This window comes from Spinacia oleracea, chromosome 2 (genome assembly GCF_020520425.1).
Source record: "Spinacia oleracea cultivar Varoflay chromosome 2, BTI_SOV_V1, whole genome shotgun sequence".
NCBI classification, from domain to species: domain Eukaryota; kingdom Viridiplantae; phylum Streptophyta; class Magnoliopsida; order Caryophyllales; family Amaranthaceae; genus Spinacia; species Spinacia oleracea.
Genome location: NC_079488.1, coordinates 76,091,147 through 76,111,152, shown reverse-complemented (window position 1 = coordinate 76,111,152; position 20,006 = coordinate 76,091,147). Strand labels below are relative to the sequence as shown.

Genomic DNA, 20,006 nt, shown 5'->3' with positions numbered 1-20,006 from the left:
CCCAGCCCGAAGGGCTTTATGTGCTAATGTCCTACCTCCAATGTGGTTTCCGCATATCCCGAGGTGGATTTCCCTTAGGATGTAGTCAGCGTCTGTTGGACCCACACATTTTAGCAGCGGAGCAGAGAATGATTTCCTCATGAGCTCTCCTTCGGCGCTGATGATGAACCATCTGTTGAATCTTTTCAGTTTTCTCGCTTGCAGCTTATCTTCGGGAAGTTCTCCCCTTTCTTTGTATGCAACTACTGCGTCCATCCAGCTAGGTTCGGTACGTAAGCTGCATACTGTGGTGGGTAGCAAGTCGATGCTTCTCTCTTGGTGAACTTCCACGTGGACCGACCTGTTTAGGTCGATGAGTGTTGAGCTTGCGAGTTTTGACAGTGCGTCTGCTTGCGTGTTCTGTCCTCGGGGAATGAGGATGACTTCAAAGGATCTTAACTTTGACGTTAAGGATTTAATTTTTGCTAAATAGGCTGTCATGCTGGGCCATTTGGCCTCATACTCCCCTCGGATCTGGTTGGCTACAAGCTGGGAATCAGTTTTGAGGCGAACATGTTCGGCCTCCAGGGATAAACAAAGCTCTATCCCTGCGATTGCGGCCTCGTATTCGGCCTCGTTGTTGGTTGCTTTGAAGCCGAACTTCAATGCATACTCTATGCTTTTCCCCGTCGGGGGGATCAGTACAACTCCTGCCCCTGAGCCGTTTATTGTGGAAGATCCGTCAGTGAAGACCTCCCAAGTGCTTTTCGTATCATCCAACATTTCCTGGTATGAGCACTCGGCCAAGAAGTCTGCCAATGCTTGTGCTTTGATTGCTGTCCTCGGCTGATATTTGATGCCGAACTCTGATAGTTCGAAGGCCCAGGCAGCCAATCTTCCTGACCTCTCTATTTTGTCGAGTACTTTTTCGAGCGGTTGGTCAGTTAGCACTGTGATCTGGTGGGAGTCGAAGTATGGCCTCAGTTTTCGTGCAGCTACCACTACTGCATATGCGACTTTCTCGATGAGTGGGTACCGGGTTTCGGCCCCTGTGAGTGTTCGGCTGGTGAAGTAGATTGGCTGTTGCTTCTTTTCTTCTTCCCGAAGAAGCACTGCGCTGACGGTTCCAGGGCTAACTGCGACATATAGGTACAGGGTTTCCCCCTCCTTTGGTCTGGCCAGTGTCGGCAGTTGAGCTAGGTGGGCTCTGAGTTGCTGAAAAGCTTCTTTTTGCTCATGTTCCCATATCAGTTCGGGATCCACTTTCCTCGGGACCCCTTTTTTCTTGACTGGTTCTGCTTCTCCTCCGGGGAGGTTCTTTGGTTTCAGTGCTTTGAAGAAGGGGGCTCCCTTATCCGAGGCCTTTGATATGAACCTTGTTAGTGCGGCTAACCTGCCGGTTAGCCTCTGCACATCTCTCTTGGTCTTCGGCTCGGGTAAATCCAATGCCGCTTGGACTTTGTCCGGGTTCGCATCAATTCCTCTTTCGCTCACCATGAATCCGAGGAATTTACCTGACTTCACCCCGAAGACGCATTTTTTTGGGTTCAGCTTCATGCTGTGCTTCCTCAGGTTTCCGAAGGTCTCTGCCAAGTCTTTGACGTGGTCTTCCTCCTTGATGCTTTTTACGATGGAGTCATCCACATAGACCTCCACATTCCTCCCTTTCTGGTCGGCGAAGACGTGATCAACTAGTCTCTGGTAGGTGGCTCCGGCATTTTTCAAGCCGAAAGGCATCATTTTGTAGTTGAACACTCCTGCGCTTGTGATGAACGCTGTCTTTGCCCTGTCATCGGGGTGCATGAATACTTGGTGGTAGCCTGAAAAGGCATCCATGAAGCTGAGCAGTGCATGGCCGCTGGTGGAGTCAACCAATTGATCTATCCTTGGCAGGGGATAGCAGTCTTTGGGGCAGGCTCGGTTCAGGTCTGTGAAATCCACGCACATTCGCCAGGAGCCATTCGCTTTTTTGACCATCACCACGTTGGCCAGCCATTTCGGATACATGCATGGCTCAATGAATCCGGCCTCCTGCAACTTTTTCACCTCCTCGGCGATGGCTTTGTTTTTCTCCGAGGAGTAGTTCCTCTTTTTTTGCTTGACTGGCCGAGCTTCAGCGTTGACGTCCAGCTTGTGACAAATCAGCTTCGGATTTATCCCTGGCATATCTGCTGCTGACCATGCAAAGATGTCTTTATGATCCCTGAGTAATCGGATCAAATCGATTCGGAGCCCCGAGCTTAGGCCCTTGCCTATTCGGACGCTCCTATCTGAATCCTCTTCGAGGAAGATATCCTCCATTTCTTGATCTGGTTCGGGAGATAGGGTTTCGGGGCGGGCATCAACTTCTGCGGGAGACAAGCTGCTCGTGCTTGCTCTTCTCCTTTTTGCCTCGCTTTCCTCTCCCTTAGCTCCTTTTTCTTCCTCGGGGCCGTCCTCTAGTTTGGGCTTTCGGACAGCAGTGTGGCAGGTTCTTCTCGCCACTTCTTGATCACCTCTGATTCGTTCGGCGAATCCTGCATCCGAGACGTATATCATCAGCTGGTGGTATGTGGAGGGGACTGCTTGCATCTTGTGAATCATGGTTCTCCCCATGATTACGTTGTATACGGAGTCGCAGTCCATCACCAAAAATTCGTCCCGAAGGGTTTTTGCTGCCTGGCCTTCGCCCACTGTGACTGGCAGGGTGATCTTTCCTCGAGGGATAGCTGCGGATCCGTTGAATCCGATCAGAGGATAACTGACTTTCGTCAGTGCTTCCTCTGGCTCTTCGAGGATCAGCTGCTCGAAGCAGTTTCTGAAGATGATATTGACGGCACTTCCTCCGTCGACTAACACTCGATGTACGTTGTGGTTATTGAGGTCCATGGAGATGACCAGAGGATCGTCATGTTTGTACTGGACTCCGAAGCAATCATCAGCAGTGAAGGTCATGTTCGGGGGGTGTGGCTGGTTGTCTCCCACCGCGCTGAAGTTGACCCGATGGGAGAGGGCTCTTAGGTGTTTTTTGCTGGCCTGGCCAGACTTCTGTCCCCCGAACACCACTAGGATGTCATTTTTCTTGTGCCCTGTTGCTTCGTAGACCCTTTTCTGGGGTTGCTCGTGTTGTTTGCCGCTTGCGGCCTTTTCTTTTTCCTCCCTTCGGTCTAACAAGTACTGTTTCAGGTAGCCTCGGCGAACGAGGTCCTCAATGTTGTCTTTCAGCGAGTTGCATTCTTCGGTATGGTGACCGAAGTCATCATGGAACTCGCACCATTTGTTCTTGTTTCTCCGAGCTGGGTTGGACTTGAGCTTCCCAGGTAGTTTCCACTTTTCGTCATTTCTGTTGAGGCTGAATATCTCCTTTCGGGGCAGAGCTAGTGGAGTGTAGTTGGTGTACTTGGGTTGAAGTTCACCCCTTCTCCCGTCTTTCTTCGGGCTCATCTCTCTAGCTCCTACTTTCTCTTTCCCCTTCCTTGAGCTACCCTCGGGCTTGCTCTGGGTATTCTTTGTGTCTCTCGGATCCGACGATCCTTTCAGTCTTGCAGCGGCCTTGTTGAACTCCTCGGTTCTGATGAACGCATCAGCCATTTGGAGCACGTCAGCTATTCTGGAGGGGTTCTTCATTGAGAGTTCGTCACGGAACTTCCCTTCCTGGAGCGCGTGCTTCAAGGCGAAGATGGCCACGTCTGGCTGCAAGTTTGGTATGTTTGTTGATTCCTTCATGAATCTGGCCATGAATTCTCTCAGACTTTCGTCTCTTTCTTGTTGGATTGAGGTCAGTTCTGCTGTGGTTCGCTCGGGGCGATTGTTGCTCACGAACTGTGTGCAGAATCTCTTTTTCAGCTTTTTCCAGCTCTTGATCGATCCCTTCGGCAGCGATCTAAACCACTCTCCCGCCACTCCGGTTAGCGTGGTTGGGAAGTATTTACACCAGCATGCTTCGGAGTAGGGACTCAAGAACATTTGCTGCTCGTAGGAGATGACATGATCCCTCGGATCTGTGATTCCGCTGTAGGTTAGGTGAGCTGGCAGTCTTACCTTCGGTATTTCTTCCATGATCAGCTCGTCCGAGAAAGGGGATGACGTAGGAGTCATGATTCTTTTCCCGAGTCTAGCCCTGATGCCTTCGTTTGCCGAGGTTCTGTGATTAGAACGTTCGGGCGTACGATGGGGGCTAGGGGTTCGATCATGCCTCATGTCTCTTCTTCTTTCTCGGCTACTGACCTCGGGTCGTTCGCCAGATCTGCTCGACTCACCTACCCCGAGTCTCGTATGGATCGAAGGTCTTAACCTTGAGTGGACCGAGGGCCTCAACCTGCTGAGTACCGAGCTTCGGATCCGAGTGTTACGAGTAGTTGATTCGCTTTGGAGAGCTGTTGGAGTAGGCGATGGTCTCGCAAACCAATCTGGTTGCTGTTGTGCCCTTTTTTGGGTGTCCCACGTGCTTTCCATCCACCTCGACGTCAAGTGTGTACCTGTCAAGGGAAGGAGTTCTCGTTCGGGTCTGGACACTTCCGCACTGGGTGGCTCGTTCAGCCTTCGCCTGGTCCTCCTCTCTTCTCTGCGGTCATTTGCCAGTCCTTGCTGCTTCTCATTGAAGAGGAAGTTTTGCATGATGGTCATGGCCGCAGTGAGCTCTTCCCTAGTTGGAATCGGAGGTCCTGCATTTGTGGCGGTCGTAGCTCTGCTTGGCTGTGACCTCGCCATCGATTGAGGGTGCCCCTCTTGGTCAGATTCTGAATCTGACCGCACCATCATATCGTCGTCATTGTTGTTAACAACATCATTCACCATTTTCGCGGGAAGAGGTGATTGATGTCTTTCAAAGGCTTTGAAGTGTTCTTCCCCACAGACGGCGCCAAATTGTTCCGGTGTTGTAAAGATGGAAACAATGGGCTTCGAATGAAGGCCCTTTTGTATGTGTTGAAGATCTTGCTTGTTTGAATGAGTGGAGTCCGAATTCACCTGCACAATAGCAAAGTTACTAGCCTCGGGGGTGTTTCCGAGGAAAGCCCCTCCGATGCCTAAGTAAGAATGATGCTCGGATTCTAGAGAGAAGTTCTCTAGAAGAGTAGTCTTAAGGCGGTAAATTGGACGTACCTTGAGGTGTGAGCTTTGGCGGCCTATTTATAGTGTTTGCACAATAAATGCCCATAGGTCATTTATTGCTTTTGGGCCTTGGGCCTTGATGGATGGCTGACTAGCCATTGGTGGGTTTGATGCTGTTTGTTTAGAGCCATTGGGCTTTGGACTTAGTGGCCCAATTGAGAATCAATTGGGAGCCCAAACAGTAGTATATAGGTAGTTTAACATAAACACTCTTATTACAATACAATTTAATTAGATTATAAGTTTTGTTTACGTACATAACGTTTACATAAGCGTGGGAATATAATATTTACTTAACTATATTTTTACTTTTTCTATTTTTATTTAGTATTTTTAGGATGTTAATAGAATCTTTAAGATTTATATTGGCAAACAATAATATTTTCTCTGGTACATATTTTTCCTTAAATAAGACAATTTAGTTTAGATTATTAATTTTAATTATTTTTTAATTTAAAAGAGAGGCCAATCAATGAGTGACAAATGTCATCACCACATTGATTTCCTCTCTTTTAGTATATTATATAGATGTGAATTTAGAACTTGATTAACTCTATATAATAAGATAAGTAACAATATCATGTTCAGTACTTTGGCATTTACATTTATTTAAGTCTATACTTGAAGGATATACTCATAAGTCATAACTCATAACTCATGAGACCCTGAAGTGTGGAAGTTGAATAATGCCCTAAGCCCCTAAATGTATTTACCTCTGCCCTGCGGCCATAAGTTCTTCACGCTTTAAGGTGGTAGTATTTGTCCAAAAGCTTCTCCGAATACTCTCCAAAAGTGAGAGTACTATTTGAAGTAATCAACTGGCAAAAACAGCAGAAATTGCAATTCAGTGCATAATAACAGAGCCTAATACTATCAGTATAATGAGCAGAAAGGAGATGATAAAAAAAAGACATTCTGCAACAGAAACTTCCAATGCCCCTGGTTAAAATAGGAATTGGGAAGATGGGACCATTGCAGAAATTTAAGAACAGTTTTCACGGGAATCCAATCGCTTTATTGTACAAACTAGAAGCATGTCGAACGTACTATACTAGGTTTCTGTTTTAAGCCTGCCTGGCTAGATGACACAACCTACAGGATACTGCTACTTCCAGTACCTTCCTGATTATAGAACAACATCTAAAGAGTTCCATTCAATTAAGCAGTTAGTTTAAAGATTTCGAGTCTCCTGGGCATTCCAGAACATGAAGTAACCAATGATTACCTTTTCTTCTCGAACTTAGTTCTGTAAAATATGCATTCAGTTTGAGCAATCCGATTTCAAACTACAACAACAACTAAGACAGCAAGCACTGAGCATCCCACCACTACCAGGTATGTGCAAATCAACATTTAGCAGCCATTCACTTGTAACAGACATTAACTATATCTACCAGTTGTATTGGAACTCACACAGGATTACTCCTAAACGATTAAATGCCATTAAGGACCTTATAAATCCTTAGTACATAGTCAAAGTCTAATGAAATAGTAAAAAGAAATAGTATAATGTTACATGCAAAGTTTCATGTGAATGTCTACGGACGTACTACGGTAGCACAAATCTACCCTTGACGATGTTTTTTCCTACCACTACCACTCAGCCATCTACAAAGTAGTAATATAAGTATGGGAGGGGGGTGAGGGGTAGAGATGCACTGTGGATATTTACATTTAACAATCATACAAAAATATACACGAATACAACGCCTTTCCCTCAATACATAACTTTTGTAATACCGTAGGACCAGAAATCATAAACAATTGGATGCTGATGATTCTATGGTAGATTAGTAGATCTCAAAATACTGCTCAATGCAAACACAGTTTGAAGCCAGAAACTTAGATAGCACTTTTTTCGATTTTACTACTCCAAGTAATAACCCAGAAGATCAGAAAACTAATCACTGCATTCCTTTACTATACTGACATGACAAACCACCACAACAAAAAGAGGGATTAAGATTGAACAAAGGTTACCTCTTTGTGAATATGGATATTTTCTGGAAATTTAAGCTTTTCGCTCCTACAAAGAGAGGAACACATTAAACACAGAACGATGATGAACTTCATTAAATAACAGGAGGCGTTCATTCTTGGCTGATTAATGACAAGTCTTCATGAAGCAAACTTGTATCAGGGTTTAGTCAAAAGGAAAAAAGAAAATGTACAGGTTATTGGATTATTCTACACTGAAGGCTGAAGCTTTTGTGTAGGGAATACACATTCTCTTCCTTCAATATGACTATATAATAAAGCTTGAAGGAATACTACACACACCACCCGCGACCACCAACATCTTAGGTCAGTTAGCAACAGGGAGTTCAAGAAGAATTTTTATGCTCTCCAGGGTAATGGCAGCAACATATACAGATAATATTAACACAACTTCTCACTTAAAGGATAGCATACCAATCAGGTTGCATAAATAATGCAAAAGTCGACCGTTCAAGACCAGATACCCCCTTTCCACTCGGTGCCTGAAAATTATAGTGGTTTGTCAAGTTTATATGACCTTGCATAAAACAGAAAACAAATCTAAGCAAAACTACTAAAAGTGATCAGGAAACAAAGAATGACATTAAGTACCCGGACACAATGTGGCGTGGCATGAAGATAGCCTCCTGATAGGATTTCAGTAGTTTCACCAATCTGATATGCTATTTCATCTTCTCCAAACACAACCTACAAATAGACAGGTCAATGTCTGACTTTCATAACTATAATTCTCGAGTATAAACAGATTTCATAAGCAAACTGAATGATTGAACAGACTTTTCCCATGAAATCAACATAAACTCTCGCAATTTAAATCCATGAGATGATACCACTTCAGTTCTTTCTAGCAGTCAACATTCTATAAGATGTATAACAAATCGTAATCGATTAGTGAACATGTTGGCTAACCGTATTCTGAAAAAATTCTAAGCCAAACATCAATTTCCTTCCTAGAAACAATACTTTTAGGCCCCAGGGTTATGATTATTTATTTATGAAAGACAATCAGTCAAATGCCTTCAATAAAAAACAGCAAAAAAAAGGCAGCAGCTCTATACTGTTTAGATTGCCTATGCTCAAATCCCAAGGTCGGAATCTATTCCCATTTGAATGGTTGTTCTCAGCAGTGTGTAGGCGCAAGGCGTTAGGGGCCATGCACCTCTTGTGTTCTAGGCAAGGCAATTTCAATTAGGTGGGCATTAGGGGCCATGCGCCTTTTGTGTTCAAGGCTAGGCAATTTCAATGAGGCGCACACCATTTTTCACAGATTTTTTTACTGCTTATTAGGAGTGCCTCACTTCAATGAGGCGCACCTTAACGCAGGGTACACACCAAATCGCCTTGGTGCGCCTTGAGCCATTTTATACATTGGTTCTCAGTTGCCAAGTTGTACTTGGTTTTATCTATGAGCTACAGAAATCAGGAACCTTTAATCAGGCATATGCATCCTTTTGCATATTCCAAAGAGAAGATTTACAGTAGAAGGAAAGCCAAGCAGTTTCTTTGTTTCTCTTAATTGTGCTTTGGTTTATCCCTTTCGCCCATTTCCCTCATCTCCAGTCAGTCTGCTTCCAAGGTATGCTTTAGGTCCCTAATGTTCTGACACAGTATTTAACGGTTCAAGAATCTGCAAATGGGTATACAACCCTTTTATCTTGGGACCAGTCATGCCTTCAACTGGGTAAACAACCCTTTATCTCACCAGGATCGATTGGAGAGAAAGAGACTGCTAAAAATACTTGCTTTTCTTTGTTGAACCTTCTACGGCTGCTATTTTTTTGTTCATCAAGAGTTGGATAGCAAAAGTCACTAATGCAAGGCGCAGCTTTGATCGATTGGATGGCTAAAGCCCTCAAAGGCTGCTTGTTAGACATTATTTCACTAAGGGTTAAAAAGGAACACAAGTCAATATCATTCATGTATAAATCTAAGTAACTTCACAGAAAAATTAACCATGTCTCATAAACCTATACATAACCAACATATTGGTTACTGTCTTTCTTAGTGAAAGTACTCTACATCGAATATATGCTCCATATAAAACATCTAAAAAACTTACAAGACAGATAAAATAAAAGGATCAATAGCAAAAACTGCAAGCAATAGGAACAGGAGAGCCAGGAACTGAGAGGATACCTTGACGATTTCATCATTCCTGGTCTTTACATAAAGACCAGCAGCTCTATCAGGGCAAGCTACTTGAATTCCGTCTTTCAAAAACATGCCACATGTAAGACCTGCAAAATTAAGCTTACACAACTGAGAAACTGAACAGAAGTTACAATATTACCTAGAGGTGTTGCCACAACAATGCAGAAAAGAAATGAGAAGACAAATTATAGAATAGTCCAACAAAGTCAAAATCAATGCACATCATGTATTTGGGAGGAGCGATTTCCAAAGCTTTCAGATGGGCGATAATCCTACATTTCTACAGTAGGAAATGGTGAAATGAAAACATAATCCAGCACCACAAATTAGGATTCCTAATTCATTTTAGGTTTTCCTTTAACAATAGAAGTATTCGTTGAGGTCCATTATTAGTTTCATTTTTGTGATTAAACCTCAAGACAACCTTTAACTTGTTATGCATAAACCACCTCCATCACAAAGTGAAAGGGAAGTTTCTAGAAGCACTCATTTGAGAATGCACCTTAATATCCCCTTTTTATATGTCTTCAAATTTCCTCGTACCTCCAGCAGAAAAATTGTTAAGGAGGACAAAAAAATGTAGTAAACCATAACATTCGCTTTCTCAATTAAATAAGTAAATTCTTACAAAATGCACACTCCTTGGCTCCTTGCATCCGTATTTTTTTGTTACACGGGGGTTGTACATTTAAGGAGAGGGAAAAAATGGGGAGTAAAAAATGAGTGGTAGGCCAAACTTAAGAAGAAAAGCTTACCATATAAGGATGCATTAGATAAAAAGGGACAGCTTGCATAGGGAAGGGACAGAGGAAATATTATTTGAGAAACAGCCCTTTAAAAGTTATTTTGAGCATTCTAGAGCATAATGTCAGTGTTTAAAGGTTGATATTCAATTGACAGAAAAAAAATTAGAAAAATAATCAATGTTTTGACATGGAGGTAATAAAAGTAAATCAGATGTGTCAAGAAATTCCAAACCTGTAAGGGAACCATGGTCAGTATGCCATCCACACCAAGAAGACATTGAGTCGCTTTTCAAATGATCACTGTTGGACGTATGCTCGTCAGCAATGAATAATGACCCTAAAATAAATGATCTCAAACTAAAACAAAATCTGGAAATACTTCCTCCAAGAATAATTACTAATTTACTAAGTACTTTTTTGTATTGAAAAACTTGCCAAAAAGACGTCCCGGTTAGTGGCTTTCTCTCAGTGTTTCACATACCAGTGGATACAAAAATGAGACAAAACAAACTTGCATGCAATCCACATCTTTTAGGATATTTTGGGATATAAAAATCTGGAAGACACTTAAATAACTCAGTTTTCTACAGAGTAATTGTTATGGGCAATAAATGATGATATTTTCCCCCTTTTTATTGTGACAAAAGCGAAGGAGCTTTATATAGATAATTTGTCTATCAAATCATAAAAGGAGACCTCACAAGAAGTAGACCAGAGGCCTGAATTTTTTAACAAGTAAGTTCTTGATCCTTTAGCTTTTAATCTTTTAAGGCAGGCATATCACTATTAAATGTAGACAAGTAGTAGGCTAGATAAACCAAGGCAGAAAATATTCCTCAATATCAAGTGATACCCAAGGTCAAAATGTGAAGATAAATTCACCTCTCCTGTGTCGGGAAATAGTAAAGTAGCCGTCCCTTATGACAGCGAGAGCGATGAATTATATGTTCAAGGCCTTCATCTGCTCCTACTTTCATGCCTTCAGATACTGCAAAATTTGCAAATCATATGCAAACAATTAATGTCCATACAACAAAATAAAAGCTGATTCACAGGAACACAAATCCGCTTTTACAGCATCGTCAAATTCAGCTTAAAAATTCTAAAGAAAATGGGAGGACTTAAATAGGTTATCTATAAATATCAGACCTACTCCGTGGCCAAACATCTAATTTTAGCCTATTCATTAAATTCCATTCATTTAGCAAACTCCAAGTAGGAAACTGGAAACCATATAAACTACTCTGTATTAAATAAACAAATATCACAATGGGTATAAACACTGCAGGTGCTTTAACCTAGATCAATATAACAGGTCACCTTGAATCAAAAGCTTCAGAATTATGCGGAGTAAGTCTTTAGGTTAATAAAGTGTATCACTTTGAAAGAAACAGGAACATACTTCCTCTGTTTCGCAAAGGATGCATCATTTCTACTTTCACGTATCCCAACATGTTTCTTTGATCATTAATATCTCTAATTGCGTATAGGTAAAAATTATAAAAAAATTGATATTTGGAATCTTCACATTGATACGAATTTAACAAGAATTCACTTGACTATGTTTGTTTTTACATAATGTGAAAGAATAATTGTCAAAGTTAGTTAATAAATAGTGTCCAAAAGAGAAACGATGCATCTATTGCGAAACGGAGGAAGTACATAATTGAATTATTAACAGGAAAGAAGGCAAAGAGAACAAAAGTACAAAGTACATATCAATATATCATGCTGCAACAGGAGATATTACCAGGAACACCTCTAAATCTATAAATATGCATCAGAAAAAGAGATCTACATGACTACAACTCACAAGAGATGAAGCATAACACAACTGACTCAGAGATATAATAATTGAAATATTTATACAGAATTACCGTATCGATCACAGTGATATGCCACCATCAGGCCAACATCAAGCATTATCCTTCCAAGTGCTTTAAATGCTGCGCATTGCCAAGACAGCAAATACATAACAAGAAAATGAAAGCACAGAAACATAAAGGAACCAAGCGAATCTGAGAGTAATTTACATCAAATCAAAATTTGCTGCATTTTCAAGACAAGGGAATATTATAATAAATATTAAGTTATAAATTTGTCATAAGTGATGCTCAGACTTTTATCTAGATCAAAATTTAAATGAAACAATTAAAGTAATTCATGGTCTACCATAAGATAAGAATCAGAAGTAATCAATGACTCAAAGTAAGATAATCATTGTAAATCAAATTTTAGAATAACAAAAGGGTTTAAATAAACTATCATCTAAAGTTTGGAAAGCCAGTGTAGATGAACCAGGAAACAAAATATTCCAATACAAAATCCTTAAATAAATAATACGAAGTATAAGCATATATCAAACTTTCATCTAGATCGACTTGCTTGAAAGCGCAAAACCAAAAAAGAAAGGAGACATAAACAAGCAGCACAGCAGAGCAGATAGCAAAGACAATAAAAGGAGGGAAGAAAACATACTCCGTACTAACTTTTAGTTCGCATCAAACTATCAAAGAGTATAATACGGAGTATAACAACGCCCCTTTATACTATGGACTTAGCAAAAACCATACATATGGAAAAAAGAGTAGGGGGGAATAAAGAACTGTGCTACGAATATAACATTCACTTCCAGAATTAAGCACCAGAAGCCTATGGTTAATGGTCACACACACACTCCACAAAACATGAGCATAATTACTTTCATACGGGTATAAATGAAATGAAAATAACAGAAATTTAACAAAAAAAAACCTCCTGCTTATGCTGCATAACTATTTATCAGCCAACATCAACTACAGATGAAAAGACACCAAAATGACGTATCACCAGCTAGACACCATATAAATACGGAGTAAGTAGCAAGATATAATGTGCTTGTCTGTATGTGTACGAATTGAGAAGAGAGAGAGGGAAGCAAAACTTACCAACTTCTAGTTCTGGCAAAGTACTCTGAGGCCAAATATTACGCCCGCAATATGCTGGATATCTGAAACGCAAAGAATGAGCACGAGTTGAAAGTACAATATAGAACCCAAGGAGAAATATCAAGAATCAGGTACCCCAGACAATTTGTCAGCATGAGTGGAGCCTAATATTGTTAATACGTAAGTGTTAGACATCTTATTGATACGGAACAACTAACCAAAATCGTGTTACACCCTAAGTTAGTTTGAATTCTGTGAATGTCTGAAGACTAAGGCAACTTCAGCAGAAAACCAATGAAACAATATTACACTAGTTACTTGTCTTATACATTTTCTTATTGTGGTGATTCTTAAAATGAGATGGACAGAGAAGGTCATTCGCGATCCTAAGTTTACATTCGCTGAAAGCTCTTCTACGACTGACGTGCCAAAAGGTCAATACTCTAACACCAATATGCAACATGCAAATCGTCTGAACGTTTACAGATCAACATTTATGACACAATGACCTGATTAGTCCCAAACTCCCAATCTAGTAGGTAGAATACTTCATACAATGCAAAGAGGCAAGAACCCATATGATTGTGTCAGTTCCTACAATATTTAAAGCACCAATACACAGTTTGCTGGTCAAACTTCAGATGTTGCAAGCAGTAGCGTAGTGGTTTTACACACACGCACACACATACTATCAGGCATGGTGTAGAAGAGTTGACAATAATTCAGAGCAAACCTTAAATAGGATATATGAAGGTGACTTTTGAAGAATCTCTCTGGGGTTGGGTGAGCCTACCATTTTACCTGGATACACCCATCTCATACAAAAATATGCATGTACATAAATATACCTGTGGGCTGTAGCCTTCCAAATTCAGCCCTTCAACTACAACCACCAACCATGTGGATCCTGCCATACACGAGGTCTAGTGAGGTCCAAATGTACCATCCTTGAGAGTTAAGACCTTAACCAGCATGAACTCAAGACTGTATCAAGTTGCTCCCTCCAACAACAAGTACTAAAGTCTACAACATTAAAAGTTGGAATGTGCAACATCGAGCTCTTTAATATCTAACAAATGACTACAAGTCTACAACATAAAATCCTAAATAGTCATAAATTCAGTTAGAGCCTGAAAAAAGGCAGCACAACAAGGGCAGTCAAAATTCAACCTGCTATTCTTCGGAGAGGCATTCTATATGGTACCCCTCTGTTTTGAACTTTGATACTTCCTCCATTTTTTTATTATTGCACCATTTGGGTTGGGCACAAGATTTAATAATGGGGGTTAAAAGGTGATAAATGACAAATATACCCATGTGATCTAAGTACAAATGTGATTTAACACATGATGATAAGGATAGAAATGTCATTTTATGTGGATAAACTTACCAAAAAAGGAAATGGTGCAATTAATATGCAACTTCCGAAAAAGGAAAACGGTGCAATTATAAAAAAATGGAGGAAGTATAAGGTAGTGAGGGTTTTCCTATTTCGTGAGGTGCCTCAATGGTTTTATGACATAGACTTACCAATCACATATTAAACTTTTATTATCATTTTAGTTAGATTGATTTAGCTCTGCTACTGAAAGTCTGAAACACAACAGTCTGTAACCTCTCCCTGCACCCTGTGGCCTCTACAGCTATGAGCCTATGGATACTTCAATTCACAGGTTATTCACAACTATGAGCCACTTCAATTCCTAGCCAAAGTACTTCAAAACAACGACTAAAAATACTTATATCACCCGTATATCTAGTTCCTCTGATTTTGCCATCTTTTCACTTTTTCAGTAAGGAGCTTTAGCGGTACAATGCTGGATAATTAAATCCTTTTCCTGAAAAATTATAGCTAAGCTACCTATATTTCAGCAAAGGTAGCAGTTACGTGCAGCAAAGGAGTACCACAGCCCAAATTCTCCAACCACCTTTACCTTTGAATGAGGGTTTGGTCCAGCGTCGGCACATCTAATACAGGATTTGCATAAAAGGATCCTTTTAACATATCTGCAGTTTAAAGAAGATAAACAGAAAATAAAAATCAGATGGTAGCAGAAGAGCAGCATGGTAAGAAAACTTTCTCCAGAATTTAAACTACCAGGGAGAGATTGGCCATGTAGTACTAGTCAAATACACAGAAAAAGATTCTTAGATGTTACTCTAAGGTTACATCAAATAAAATTTATTGGAGAGTGACGGGATACTTAATATATTCTCTGAAGGTTCAAGTTAAGTTTTTAACAGATTTTCCCTCAAACATAAGAGACTTTAACAGATTCTACCAAGAACAAACTAACAAAACTCAACAATTAAGCACAAACCCATATAGAAGAGCTGTTGTTTCCCTTGTACTGTGATTCTTCAAACAACAAACACAAGTTTGCCGTGTCTCCCAGACTCTTAGTTGGAGACTTGTTTTCATTAACAAGGAACATTTCTCTCCAGAATGGCGGCAAATCATAAGCATCACCACTCAGTGGAATTAGATGAAAATGAAACAAATCATATAATTTTTTCCTCTTTTATTGTCATTGAAGATTTAGCTTTAAAATTCAGATTCCGTTTCTTAACTAAAGGACTCTGCTCAGTTGGAGTAAGATATATTCACATGATTGTTCTTGGGGACCGTAGCGCACGTGAGAGCTGTCAATGACACCAAGTCACTAGTGTACCAATACTAATAGTGCCCAGACTCTCACTATGCTTTCAAGACTGACTCCAATCGTGGTAACCCATGAGAACGCATGACAGTGGCTACAGGATGCCCTGCAACCTCTGCTAGCAGTGAACAGCCTGCCTTGAAAGGGCAGAAGATTGGAACTCTGAAAAGATCTACCTATCTTTGCTCAATACATAGAGCAAGCAAGGTGAATTTGCCGTGTACTGTGATTCTTCAAACAACAAACACAAGTTTGCCGTGTCTCCCAGACTCTTAGTTGGAGACTTGTTTTCATTAACAAGGAACATTTCTCTCCAGAATGACGGCAAATCATAAGCATCACCACTCAGTGGAATTAGATGAAAATGAAACAAATCATATAATTTTTTCCTCTTTTATTGTCATTGAAGATTTAGCTTTAAAAATCAGATTCCGTTTCTTAACTAAAGGACTCTGCTCAGTTGGAGTAAGATATATTCACATGATTGTTCTTGGGGACCGTAGGCGCACGTGAGAGCTGTCAATGACACCAAGTCACTAGTGTACCAATACTAATAGTGCCCAGACTCTCACTATGCTTTCAAGACTGACTCCAATCATGGTAACCCATGAGAACGCATGACAGTGGCTACAGGATGCCCTGCAACCTCTGCTAGCAGTGAACAGCCTGCCTTGAAAGGGCAGAAGATTGGAACTCTGAAAAGATCTAGCTATCTTTGCTCAATACATAGAGCAAGCAAGGTGAATTTGTCAAGATGTTAGGCACTTAGGCCCACTCCATGTTTCTAAATTTGTGTTCAATTTAGTTTCTTACACTGAGTTCAATCATTCTTTTTTCATTTCCCTTCATTTTCTCACATATTAATTAGGGCTTTAAGAACTTTGCTAAAGCCTAAGGCTGGGGTTGATGTTCTATTGAATGACCGATTTGAAAGCTCAACACACAGGAAAGGACATTTGTCAGTAAGGCAGAGTTCCAAAAAGAAGTGTATGTTTAATTTCAACCCTCAATTTAGGGGTAGTGTTAATTGGCATCAACTTGACTCCTTGTACATTCATTATCAAGTCCAGAGGTTTTTTCCCCTTTTGAAGAGCTTCCAAAAGTTTTGCCTCTACAGAGAAATAGGATGTCTGGTGTTTTTAATTTGGAATAAAAGAACTTACCAGGCTTCCCAGATTCAAGCTTCTCTTTTCCATGACTCCAACCGAAGTTGTACCTGAATATTTAAGTTGAAGAGACATGAAGTTAAAAGACTATAAAGCACATGAAACAAAAAGTGCAGATTTAAGACCTTATAGTGAAATTGCTAATTTGAAAATGGAAGTCCTCATAAGTCAATCAAGAGATATGGATGTCTGCTCTAAAATCTATGGAAGTGCAGGTGTGTTAAGCAAGCCCCTGGAGGCAGTCAGGCAGATAGTTGCTGCACTTACTTCGTCTCTTTTCCTTGATGCGGCAAATCACAATATCAAAAGGTCAGATTAAATGAGTGATAAGCGAATTTTATTTTAAAGAAAAGATTACTTATAAATCACAACACTATATGTAAATCGGAATTGGAATTGAAAGCATACATGAAATTCTCATAATAAGGTGAAAAGAAAAATCAGTCCCCTCTGTTCCTATACTTACCTTCACAGCAAAAAAAATAAAAGACTATCATAGAGGAGGGTAAACTTTGAACACTTAGGACCAATTATTAGATTAAATTGCATGAGTGCATAAAAGAGAAGAACATGGCTTAATATGCTAGAAGCTAGATGTGACAGTGAGGACTTCTTACTTTGTTAGATGGTTACCTGCTATCATGATCTTCAAGTTTTTTCTTCTCTTCCTCTGGAAGTTTGGCTAATCTGAAAAACATACATTTGCAAGATGTGATTATCCAAGTTGTTATGATACTCCACTCCTAATCTACTTGCAAGCTACCCATATAATATTTGTCCTCTTACACAAGACATCGGGATGCAATTTCAAATGCTTACTTGGTTGATAGACGCAGCAGAGTCTGGCGCAATGAAGAAAAACCTGGAACCTACGAAGAGATATAACATACATGTAAGCAAGACCAGTAAGTATGCAAGACAACTGTATTTTTTATAAACACCAATCATACTTATATGCAGATAATTGCAAGCTACGACTTCAGTTCTAATATGACGAAAGGAAGATAAATTATCAAGCATGACTGAAGCTAGAGCCTTGTATTGACCTAAACTTACACAATGAAATCCCATGTCCAACCTCCAGAAAAATGATCTTCTTCATTCTCTGAGCATGACAACAGCAAAAAGCCATACAATTTTCGTGTACATGGATCTACGGCATGCCTTCCAACATACTGATCCTACCATAACTTTATACTCCAATAATACATTATGGTTGCCATTGTATACCACTTCTTATATTTTCGCCTTAGCTCTCACATCCAATGTCAAACTTTAGGAGGCACTAGCTTCATTGGGTAATGAGGTGATTTTATAAACATTAACTCTATTTGGTGCAGGGTCATTAATCAAGGAAATGATGATAATGAACATGTATACAATCTTTAGGAAGCACTAGTTTCATTTGGGAATGGGTGATGTTACAAGCAATTAAGCATTAACCCTATTTTGTACAAGGTCACTCAATCAAGGAAATGATGGTAATGAACATGTATACGATTTTATTATGTGATGTCACACTTGAATGTTTATCATATTTCAGCTCCACTAAACAAGTAATCTTCACTGCATGGAGTTGTGGTTAGGGATGAAAATCCAATCTTATTCTAAGTTCTAACCCAATATGAAGCAAAAACATCTGGATCGGATAAGAAAATAAAAATCCACCACTTATCTGATTGATAAATTAACTTTAACGGCCCGTTTGGTAGCCGGCCATAAATGGTGTCCATGGGAATGAATTTGTATGTAAATTTGTAAAGAAAATCAACTTGCATTCCCATGGTAATGCTAGTTCACTCAAAATAATCTCGTTTCCTTTATAAATTTCCATTACCATCCATTACCATTTGAGGAGTGGTATTAGGTGGGAATGCAAATTTATGAAGAAAAACTCCAAGTTTGAGACAATTTCATTACCATGGACATCATCATGTTCTTTTCTTGTCAAATAACACTTAAATTTATTTCCATTCCCACCATTTAATACCGGCTACCAAATGGGCCATAAGAGTCTAAGTAGGAGAAGGAGTCAAAATAGGATGTTGTGTAGACTCCAACTACGATTACTACAAGTGGTACATAGCTGGTTATGTACTCGGTATAAGCTATAAGTTTACGCGGGTGTTCTAAAAAACATTCAAGAAATTATTCTTTCGCTAAAAAAAGGAGTGGAGGACTGATGAGTATTATGTAATAACTAAAACTATTAATTTGGTTAAAGCTCAGTATCAACATATTTAAATTAAATTCAGCTCAATATTCAATTAATCAAAGCTTCGCAGTTGATTTATGAAGCTTAGCTAGAGTTTTTGACCCGTAAAATTTCCAATTAAACATGCATCCATTCCCAAAGAGGCTAAGAGCACCATGATTCATGATACAAAGTATAACATCCTATGAAAGTCTACTGTGGTCAACGAGGCATGAGATTTCTGCTACTATTCAACCAAACTTCAGTAAAGGCTCTGTAGTTTAATCAAACAAAGTACTTCTATATGTAATTACAAATTGAGTAGATAAAAAATAATAATGAAGCAATTAATTACAAGTCATATGAGAAGGAAAAAAGAGGTGAAATCATGAGAAAATTACACTGGTAATGGAGATAATCCCAAGGCCATTAGGTCCAAAACCTTCTGCAATCAACGCTGACAAATCCTCATTCTTATCCTTCATGCAATCACGACAAAAAATCCAAAATTAATCACGAAATTAATTACAATTAGAACAAATAACAAATATTTTAATCAAATGAAGAAGAAGCAATACTTGGATGTCGGAAAACGGTATGGTGACCGGACGAACAGTCGGGGCGTGAAGTTGAGAAGTAATCGACATCACAGAAGCCTGAAATTGGAGAGAGAAAACCCTAGAATTTGGGAGATTTGCAAATTGTTGTGGATTTTTGCGTAGAGAAATAGAGGTGTAGAGAAATTGCGAAGAACTTCAGAGACGCACGCATTTGGTTTCTAAAGTAGGATTACTACTTCGTTGGTTCAAATATTAGAGAGGGAAATAAAGAAATATTCCTATTTGGTCAATGAAAATGTCAATTAGTCTAAAGTCACATTATTATGTACTTAAGTAAACTTTGGTCCATTAGTTTTTCAAATTAAGGGAGGCGATAGATTTACGCTCGGTTTTAGATTTGTTAAAACTAGTTTAGGGCCTGTGCAACGTAACATGAAAGTAAAAATGATATATGAAAAAGTATAAATTCAAAGTTAAAAATTATATTCAAATGAACTAAATTTGCATATTACTATACAAAGTTAAAAATTATAG

General features: G+C 39.7%; 1 protein-coding gene across 2 annotated transcripts in view; it reads right to left on the bottom strand.

Moving 5' to 3' along the window:
• The window catches only part of LOC110799100 (uncharacterized), a 32,143-nt gene extending 12,424 nt beyond the window's left edge, over positions 1 to 19,719 (bottom strand). Inside the window, exons 1-15 of one of the 2 annotated variants that reach the window (XM_056837054.1) lie at positions 19,491 to 19,719; positions 19,314 to 19,391; positions 17,538 to 17,587; positions 17,352 to 17,405; positions 16,716 to 16,768; positions 14,827 to 14,899; positions 12,893 to 12,954; positions 11,843 to 11,911; positions 10,848 to 10,953; positions 10,198 to 10,265; positions 9,205 to 9,305; positions 7,660 to 7,755; positions 7,483 to 7,550; positions 7,051 to 7,096; positions 5,784 to 5,888 (exon numbers count right to left, since the gene is read on the bottom strand). In XM_056837054.1, coding sequence (XP_056693032.1) covers positions 5,808 to 5,888; positions 7,051 to 7,096; positions 7,483 to 7,550; positions 7,660 to 7,755; positions 9,205 to 9,305; positions 10,198 to 10,265; positions 10,848 to 10,953; positions 11,843 to 11,911; positions 12,893 to 12,954; positions 14,827 to 14,899; positions 16,716 to 16,768; positions 17,352 to 17,405; positions 17,538 to 17,587; positions 19,314 to 19,391; positions 19,491 to 19,559 — 1,074 coding nt within the window. In that variant the 5' untranslated portion in view covers positions 19,560 to 19,719 and the 3' untranslated portion in view covers positions 5,784 to 5,807. Of the gene's footprint in view, positions 1 to 5,595; positions 5,889 to 7,050; positions 7,097 to 7,482; positions 7,551 to 7,659; positions 7,756 to 9,204; positions 9,306 to 10,197; positions 10,266 to 10,847; positions 10,954 to 11,842; positions 11,912 to 12,892; positions 12,955 to 14,826; positions 14,900 to 16,715; positions 16,769 to 17,351; positions 17,406 to 17,537; positions 17,588 to 19,313; positions 19,392 to 19,490 lie in introns of those variants that run through there. The other variant, XM_022004301.2, reaches the window with a different exon arrangement.
• Positions 19,720 to 20,006: the final 287 nt, after the last annotated feature.